The sequence below is a fragment of the Brachycentrus maculatus genome, unplaced genomic scaffold (genome assembly GCF_059751285.1).
Source record: "Brachycentrus maculatus isolate JH-2025_06_01 unplaced genomic scaffold, ASM5975128v1 h1tg000105l, whole genome shotgun sequence".
Classification (NCBI taxonomy): domain Eukaryota; kingdom Metazoa; phylum Arthropoda; class Insecta; order Trichoptera; family Brachycentridae; genus Brachycentrus; species Brachycentrus maculatus.
The window spans coordinates 3,212,876-3,222,866 of NW_028280859.1; the positions used below are offsets into that span (position 1 = coordinate 3,212,876).

The following is a 9,991-nucleotide window of genomic DNA, read 5'->3' on the forward strand; positions in this document are numbered from 1 at the left end:
GCAAAAGTTAAAAAGTGCAATAGGCAGACTTAATTTAGAGCTAATGTAAAAATTATAATAAAATAAAAACAAACAGTCATAAGATGTACAAGTTGAGAAGAGCAATAAAGTAAAAATAAGTGCTATAAGGCAACAGCAAAAAAAAACAGTAAACACATCGCAGGAGTGCCTTTCAAGAACGTCATAAATCAAAAAACTTGATTTTTCAGGAGAACGTTTTTAAAGTTTAAAAAAATAATACAATGTATTAAAAATAAATATCAAGCCACTTATTGAACTTTTTATTGAACAACAGATCTTTTTAGGTAAAACCTGAAGGTTTTTATCCATCTCGAAAAAATAATTAAACAATACCTTTTCTTCAAAATGCAAAAAAAACACTTTCTGCCCTGAGCGGGTAAATATTAAGTTAAAAATATGCCTCTTTTGCTGGGATATAGTAAATTTTCTGGGCATTCCGAAAACATGTACAACTGAAAATGGACAATTTCTGATTTATGACGTTCTTGAGAGGAGTGAGCGAGATATAAAACAAAAAACATAAAGATTTTTAAAACATTATTTCTAAAATACTTTTATGCCAGCTTTGAAAAAGGTTGCGTATCGCTGGCGTATAGTTTGACGAGTGTCTGGACCTAATATTATGCACAGATGGACACTAATGGCCATAATCTGTTGGACCTTCCGACGGGGTGCGCATGTCAATTACTAAATTGTGTCGTGAAAAATCAAAAATCACATTGGTGCAATAACAAAGTAAGCAAAATATCGATATGTTTATTTGAATATTTTTTTTAAATTGATAATCACCATCATTATTGGTATGCGTTGAAACATAGATTTCTTTGTTATAAAAAAGTACTTTCTGCTAAATACATTTTTTTTTATTAAAATAGGTTTTTTGACATCTCATACAATTGAATAGATGTAGAAAAATATGGAAGTCTGGGCATTTACAGGGCTTACGACCGTCATAGGCTTGGTTAAGTGATCACTTTATACATCGCTCACTCCTTTCAACAGCGTCATATATCAAAAAACTTGATTTTTCAGGAGATTGTTTTTAAAGTTTAAAAATATAGTAAAATGTATTAAAAATAAATATCAAGCCACTTATTGAACTTTTTACTGTGCAACAGATATTTTTAGGTAAAACCTGAATGTTTTTTCTCCATTCAATAAATATTTAGTATATTTAAAAAAAATATTAAACAATACCTTTTCTTCAAAATGAAAAAAACAACACTTTCTGTCCTGTAGCGGGTAAATATTTAGTTAAAAATATGCCGCTTTTGCTGGGATATCATAAATTAATCATAAAACCTTAAAAATTATGTTATTTAATCTTCTTCTATGCTTAGTGTAGGTCTTGTGGCCTGTTTTAAGAAGGATAAGCTTCCTGCGATGTTGATTCCTCGCTGTCAATTCATCTTTTTGATGGCCTGCCCGGGAGTCGTTTACCTTGTGGTTGGCCGTGCAGTGCAATGTGGGAGTTCTGGATGATTCCATTCTCCTCTCCATATCATTGTCTTCTTCGTTCTCTACCCCACCTAATGATGTCTTGGATCTCACACATTTCTCTTATCCTGGTGTTATGTAATGCCATGTATAATAATACAATATTTTACTATCAGAAATTTAAAAAATGCTCTTTTTCCAAATAAAATCTTCATGAAAACTCATCAGTCAAAGAGTTAATGAAGGCAAATGGTCATCCCTGTGCTAAAATCAATACATATCTTATTAAGTTATTTTGTTTATCTTTTAGATGACTGGAGATACTTCGGTTGATTTTCTGGAGCCGCTTGAATTCACCAATTACTTCGGACAGTATGACAACGCAGAAACCTTTATCGAAACTTACCCAGACCAATACGGAGCCCTGGAAATTGTCAAGGATATTTCGTACGATCATCAGAGAGAATACAACGAAAGCGATAACACAGAAGTTCTACTCTCAGACGTACTGCGACTAAATGAGATAACTCTCAACTCAAATAATTATGATACTCAGATGCCATATTCCGAGCCGTACATGAACCCAAATAGCTATGAATACCAAGCGAGTACGGATATAAGCGAATTGTTAAATATTGACAAAGAATTGGACAATTTTCTATCAGAATCCGCGTGCTCCAACGATTCATCTTGGGACGTATCGTGCTTACCGGATAAAACAATGTTCTGCAACGAATTCTGCGATAATTTCCTAAACGAAGGTTCGCAATGCCTATCGTTACAAAACCAACCCGAACCCGTGTATTTACTAGAATTGGATATGTTTTCATACAAAGGCGAAGAATTCGGCGATACTAACATCCAGCAAGAACCGGAATACACCATTACGATCGACCAAAATTATACGCAAAAGGAAACAAATCAATGTATACATCCCAAAGTCTCCGCAATGAATGATGAAAAAATATTCCCGTGCATGTTTGACGGGTGTTTCAAACTTTACCCGAAGGCTTCACATCTGAAGGCGCATTTGCGAAGGCATACGGGTGAAAAACCCTTCTTCTGCACGTGGCCCGGGTGTTCGTGGAAGTTCTCCAGGTCCGACGAGCTAGCGAGACATCGAAGGAGCCACTCGGGGGTCAAGCCATACAAGTGTGACGATTGCGTCAAGTGTTTCAGCAGATCCGACCACCTGGCCAAGCACAAGAAGGTTCACAGGAAGAAAATGGTAATGCCGCGACAGGAATTCAGGAGAATACCAGTGCAAAGACCGCGAGGAAGAAAAGCAATGCTGTCGGGACTTATATAATGAGGCCCTAGAAAATAAATGAACAATTAACAGTGATACGCCAACAATGATCTGCGGAAATGTCCTTTTAACCCTTTTTCGCACCCAATGGTGCATAAGGCACTGGATCGCATGCACGCATTGTTTTCATGTTCTTTACTTACATAAAGGCGAGGGAATCAGTCCAGGGTTTCAGGTAATATTAAATAAATATTGTATTTCAGGAGTAAATAACTGATATTTATTTTTGCCCTACCAGGAATCAAACTAGGGGTGTCAGGGCTCTTCACTGCAAAATAGTTATTAATATTTTGGATAACAAGGAGTTAGAATCAAATATTTTTTAAATAAAAAATAAGCATTTTTTGATGTGCCATTACATCGCAATGAAATATACTATGTAGAAAATTTAGCTTAAAAAAATTGAGGTTGTAATGACACCATTAAACACCTGTGAAACTCCATTATTATTAACTCTTTGACTGATGAGTTTTAATGAAAAAATTTATTTGTCAATAGGGCAGGTTTTTTTTTTAATTTTTGATTATGAAATAATTCATCATTGCAAGGCATTAAATAAATATATTTTTATCGAATGTTTAAAATAAGATAATTTTTTACTACTTTTAAAACTGATCACAATACACAAAGGTTTTCCATTTAGTATTTCATTTTAAAAACCAAATATTTGTGTAAATTAAAATGAGTAAAGAAAACAATTCACATGAATATTTGTATGAAAAAAAGAACTGAAAACCAAATTTATGAGACAAATGTGGTTGGTAATAGAAGCAGAGGAAGAGCTTTTTCTTTTATGGGGTGCCCGAACCAAGTACGGGCAAATCCGCAAAGGCCGATTTTTTTGCCCGTATGTGGTATGGGCAAATACGGCAAAGGGTTATCTGAATAGAATAAATCTGAATGGCCATAAGAACTTTGTATACTAAAAAAAATTAAATAATAAGTATTTACCATTGTATTTTTTCACTGACGATAATACTGTTTAAATGAAATACATATATTTTGTTGAAATTTGTTTATTTTTTCATCTCTAACATATATAATATATACCATAAAACTTACATTAAAAATTCATTCGCTACCTTCATCCTACAGTCCATACATTCAATTCATTTTGCATGCGATAAACATAACAAATTATAAGTACAGAAATTTGTATTGCCGCCAAAAATCACCAGTTAATTAACAATTTTCAATATTGCAGTGAATTAATCTCAATTAAACTTTGATTTAGTCCAATTAATCATATTGATGATATGTGTCGCCTATTTTCAAAATCTGCCAGATCCATATAAGTTGATTTTACAAAAAATGCAACTCTCCGGAAAACATCTATGTTTCAAAGATTTGTCTATCTTTAGATAAAATATTATAAAATAGAGAATTTTCCCATTTTTTTGGAAAGTTTTTCAGTATTTAAAAAAAAACATGAGACACAAACTGATAGTGACGTCATCTTAATTTTTGACCTATCCCCGCTCTCTGATTGGTCGATATGGGTCAGAAGTTTCATGAATATATCGGAATTTGAAATACAACGCTGTTTTTAAGTATTTTTTAGCAGGGTTTTCAAGTATATAAATATTTTAAACAATAAAACCCACAATTGGCATTCTGATGGAGTATTTATTTTTAAATTTAATAAAATTGGATATGGCGGATTTTGTAGTAGTGAAGTAGTCGACACATACAAAGACCGACTGTTTTGTTAAAAATAGTCAGTCTGCATATTGATGGTATGAAGCTAAAACTGACAGCACATGACACATGATGAGGTTTAGGTTTGAGATGAAGTCTAGGCATTAACAAGGCTTACGACCTGTCACTGGCCGATTGAAGTGCTACTTTATACACTGTGTAATATTCACCATTCTACCATACTATTGACAATCACACTATTCTAATTTGAGCAGTGTGGTTGTCAATCATAGGTAGAATGTGAATGATCACTGAAACCAGTTAATGACAGGTTGTGAACCCTGTAAATGCCCAAAATTCTATACTGTCTCACCTATTTTGTGATATTTATATGTTTATACATTTTGCGCTTTTAAGTAAGATATAAAGGAAGATTTTTGAATTTCTAGAAAGTCAATAGTTTTACCATACAAGAATGACAACATTATTCATACTACATTCATATTATAATATCTAATTTTATACCATTTTCCAGTGGACCAATTAAATGTTATTATTATACAAAATAAAATATTAAGTTATAGTTTACAACGACTTATAATTATATTGGAGTACAATGAGATTACCTTAAAATATCATACATACATCGCTCACTCCTTTCAATAACGTCATATATATATTGTAGTTTAAAATTTTCTTTACAACATGTACTTAAATAAAAATCAGAACTAGAATGATACACAGTAATTTGATTTTATTACAAATATCACTCACTCCTTTCAACAACGTCATATATCAAAAAATATGATTTTTCAGGAGATTGTTTTTAAAGTTTAAAAATATAATGAAATGTATTAAAAATAAATCTCAAGCCACTCATTGAACTTTTCACTGTGCAACAGATCTGTTTCGATAAAACCTGAAGGTTTTTTTCTCCATTTGAAAAATATTTAGTACATTTAAAAAAATAATTAAACAATACCTTTTCTTCAAAATGTAAAAATAAACACTTTCTGCCCTGTAGCGGGTAAGTATTAAGTTTAGCCGCTTTTGCTTTTTTTACATTTTATGGGCATTCCGAAAACATGCACAACTGAAAATTGATGATTTTTGATATATGACATTGTTGAAAGGAGTGATCCATATATGGTTTTAATTTTTATTCATACAAAACAAATGCCACATTAATATAGTTTATGATATTTATATTAAGTAAAAAATTTAACAGGGTACGTCCTAAACATTTTTGACACTATATTAACTTGTTGACATTCAAAATTTGGCACAATGTTTGCTATTTGGTGAATCTTTAATACAATGCAGTTATTTTTTACTTTCGTTTGTCAATTTAAAAATAAATAAAAAATTATTTATCGAATGTATTAAACCTGTCTGGGAGTGTGGCCATACATGGTTGTCGAAACAAAATATTCCTCTAAATAGAATGGGCATACATGAACGCCTGCGCTTATAACTAAAGCCGGGTGACATGTATTTCTAAAATGTACTGCCTTGTACTGCCATCTGTGGTTGTATTTAAACACTAAAACTACGCGTCAGATTATTTCTGTTTTATATATGAAATTTTACTTAAAACAAAGTTTATGTGACATCGTAATGACGCTGTCAAAGAAAACCCATGATGTAAAATATCGTCAATTTTGATATAAATCATGGTTTTTGGTGTCAATATTTTTTATTGAAGAAAATATGTTGCTTATAGCATTAAATATAGATATAAAATAATAAAATGTTGAAAAACATAGAGAAAAATAACACTCACTCCGCAGAAACAGTTTTATCTAGAGAATCTCACTCCCAGACATGGTATATATTCATTTAAAAAAAGTTTGAATTTAAAAGGACAGGTACGATATTTTAAATATAAACTAATATTCTCTTAAATATAATCAGAAGTAAATATACCATATTTAAAATTAAAAAAATGGAATAGTAAAAAAAAAAAATAAGGAAAAAAATTTATTATTGCATTATTCATATTGGCTAAAAAACATTCAACATACGTAAGTTTATTCGTATCACGTTCACTTTATCTAATCGCCATCAATTTACTATTAATACATTTAATTAATTTATTAATTATTTCTTAACAATATTTTGGCATGTCAGTGTAACTCGGAATGGTATACTGCCATACTAACTCGGAGAGGGTAACTGACACTTTATAATGGTAATTTTGTTTTCACGGATTTCAATTGCACTCATGATCAGCTAATAAATGATACCCGTAACTCGGCTGTTCAAACATAAAACACAGTAAGGGACATTTTTTTGTAGTACGTTTTTTTCGCATTTTTGGACTAAGGAGAATCTACTTAGTCCAAAAATGCAAAAAAAACGTACTACAAAAAAAATGTCCTTTACTGTGTTTTGAGTTTGGACAGCCAAACTGCTGTATTCATACAGTGAAGTTGTTAAAAGCGTAAGTATTGAAAATAATAAAATAAAAACATCAAATATATAAAATGTGACTGTTTTATCATTTAATTATTTTTTATAATCCCTACTTGAGCATATATGGTGCATAGGGCACTGCTTCATATACACAGTATTAACTCGTTCACTAATAACATACATAATAGCAAGGTAATTAGCGTTTCAGATTCTCAGATGAAGGAGTGAATATATTTGATTTGAATGGGATAAGAATGACACAAAAGAAGATCATCACTGCTGTGGGAAAAGAAATGGAAGATTTTTTGCAGTTTGAAGCAGTTTTGTAATAGTATTAAAAGGGTCCAAATGTTATATAGGGTTTTCATAAAAGATGTCAAAAAAAAAATGCAGTGTTGCCATTATAACCATTTAAAATGTACCATCCCTATTGGAAAACCCATTAAAAACCTCTTCTCAGCCCGCATCCATAGTGTAGTGGTTAGCACGATTGGCTATATTGCTGAAGGTCCTGGGTTCGATTCCCAGGGATATAACATTAGGATTTGGTGCTGAAAAAGTAAACATCATGTTGACAATATAAACAATAGTTTTAGTTCAAAATGCTTGTTCCAGAAGGGTTAAACAGAATTTCCTTTCGTATTTATTGTCAAATAAATTAAACACAGATTTTTTGAGTCTACTAAGTTGTATTTTATTGTTAAAAAACACATAAAAATTAATATTGTGACAATTGTTTCGCCTAGTTATGGCATTTTCAAACGAATGTCGAATGTTCAACTAGGTGAAACAATTGTCACAATATTAATTTTTATGTGTTTTCAACAATAAAATACAATTTAGACTCAAAAAATCTGTGTTTTATTTAACAATTAATACATAAATTAAAATGTAGTTCTACAAATTAAATGCCAAATCTATAAATAGAATTTGCTTAGGCTAAAAATAGTATCAGTAATTTCGTCTGCCTCTGTAGTCTAATGGTCAGCACGCTCGGCTACCGTTCTGGAGATCTTGGGTTCGATTCCCAGGGGGGGTCAAATAAATATAAGTGATTTTTTCACTCTAATATTTATTCAAAATTACCCTGGACTGGTATCTGAAGTGGAGGGATGATCATCTTTCCTTTGTGTGTTAACGATCAAGATAACACTGCATTTATATAATGCAGTGCCTTATGCACCATTAGGGTGCGGATAAGGGGGTATTGGTTTGAAAAATAGTATTGAATTAAAATACATACATGTGAACGCAGTTTTCTTTGACTGATAGAGAGCAAAGTAGAAAATGATTGACGTATATCTCCTATCGTACGGCAGCATATTACACAATATCGTATATGGATAAATTCTTAATCTAAATACATACATTAAACACTGATAACTCCGTGCGACGATTACCCTTGGACTTGAAGTCGCTAACAGAATATTTCAGATGCTCTCAGAAAATCCCGAACACTTTGTGGATGAGTATTTCACATCAATATATGTAAATATAATACACAGAGAATATATTTATTACTTTACCTAGTTAATTTTACACGATTACGGTAATACTAACAATTTTGGTACATTAACGGTCTGGTAACATGTGGAATATAACAAAGTGGTATTTTTATTGAAAATATACATTGTACCCCTAGAATAACAAGGTTCCAAATTATCTCACCTTACTCTTGAAATTATTATTATTATTTTTAACAAAATTTTAGTAATGTTAGAGTATAATCATTCACCAAGATTATAGTCTTCCCGTTTCGAGACATACTCGTCTCTTCGTCAGGACAATCACTACATCAGCATGCAAACAATACTACACGGCACTGCTATAGCATAAAGTGTGTGAAAAGTGCTATAGTAGTTATGTGTAGTATTGTTTGCATGCTGGTATAGTAATTGTCCTGACAAAGAGACGGGTATGGGCGTTAGTCCACTACACGGAATTACATGGAATGTTACCGTTCGGCACGTCAGTTAGTGTTTTAAAACGACGATTGGCTTGGATTGGCATGTGCTTTTGTCCATATTTTTTCGGATTGGTGCTCTTGATCGGTGCGTGAACACGTTGCGCATAAATTCGATCACGCTAAACTGTTGTAGTCGCTTTCATTTTTCAAAACCGGACTGCCGGACTGTAAAATTCCGGGCGGTGGACATGCGCCCTATGTTTTGAAATCGGTAAACTGACAATTCGGTGAGTGGTTATATCGCTCACTCCTTTCAAGAACGTCATAAATCAAAAAACTTGATTTTTCAGGAGAACGTTTTTAAAGTTCAAACATAAAATACAATGTATTAAAAATTAATATCAAGCCATTTATTTAACTTTTTACTGTGCAACAGATTTTTTTAGGTAAAACCTGAATTTTTTTTCTCCATTTGAAAAATATTTAGTATGTTTAAAAATATAATTAAACAATACCTTTTCTTCAAATTGCAAAAATAACACTTTCTTCCCTGTAGCGGGTAAATATTAAGTTAAAAATATGCCGCTTTTACTGGGATATAGTACATTTTCTGGGCATTACGAAAACATGCACAACTTAAAATTGACGATTTTTGATTTATGACGTTCTTGAAAGGAGTGAGCGATATACTCACATTTTGTAAAAATGACTGACAACAAATTAAGTGATTCTAATATTAATAATATTATTATAATCTTACTGAAACCTTGTAGAATTGTGATTGAAATTAATATTCACATAAGTTTTTGAAGAATTCAGAATTTCAGACGAAATCGAAATCTTGACACATAAATAGGCCCTTGACATTTGTTAGTACTTTCAGGACATATTTATGCCAATAACTGATTTAAAATTATTGTTTGATTAGAACGTTGTCATTCTAAGGCTACGGCACGTAATTGAATAGTAAAATATAATTAAAATTTGGATTGATATCTCAGCTGAAATGAAGAAGTCATCGAGATGGTAATATAGAAGGCTGGGCTAACGTAAAATGTTTTGGTTAAACGTAATATACATATATTTGGTTTACCTGCAATAACTACAAACCCACAAAAAATCTGAAATTGAGTTTGATGGAAATGGAAATTGAAAAGCGTACCGAAAGTGTGCCGAAAATAACACCTGAAAAAAGATTTTAACACGCAGTCTATTAAATTGTAGTCAGATTACAAAAACACAATATCAAAACGTATTGAATGCAT

General features: G+C 31.7%; 1 protein-coding gene across 1 annotated transcript; it reads left to right on the forward strand.

Annotated features, from left to right (window-relative positions):
• The first annotated feature begins 691 nt into the window (after positions 1–691).
• Positions 692–3,734, forward strand: LOC148310158 (uncharacterized). The gene is made up of 2 exons (XM_088258965.1): positions 692–756; positions 1,769–3,734. Exon 2 carries the CDS (start codon positions 1,769–1,771, stop codon positions 2,765–2,767), a length of 999 nt encoding a protein of 332 aa, XP_088115091.1. The 5' UTR covers positions 692–756; the 3' UTR covers positions 2,768–3,734.
• The last annotated feature ends 6,257 nt before the right edge of the window (positions 3,735–9,991 follow it).

What these genes read in the sequence shown, in the direction of transcription:
- LOC148310158 (XM_088258965.1), top strand. Translation starts at nt 1,769, where the DNA reads ATGACTGGAGATACTTCGGTTGATTTTCTGGAGCCGCTTGAATTCACC.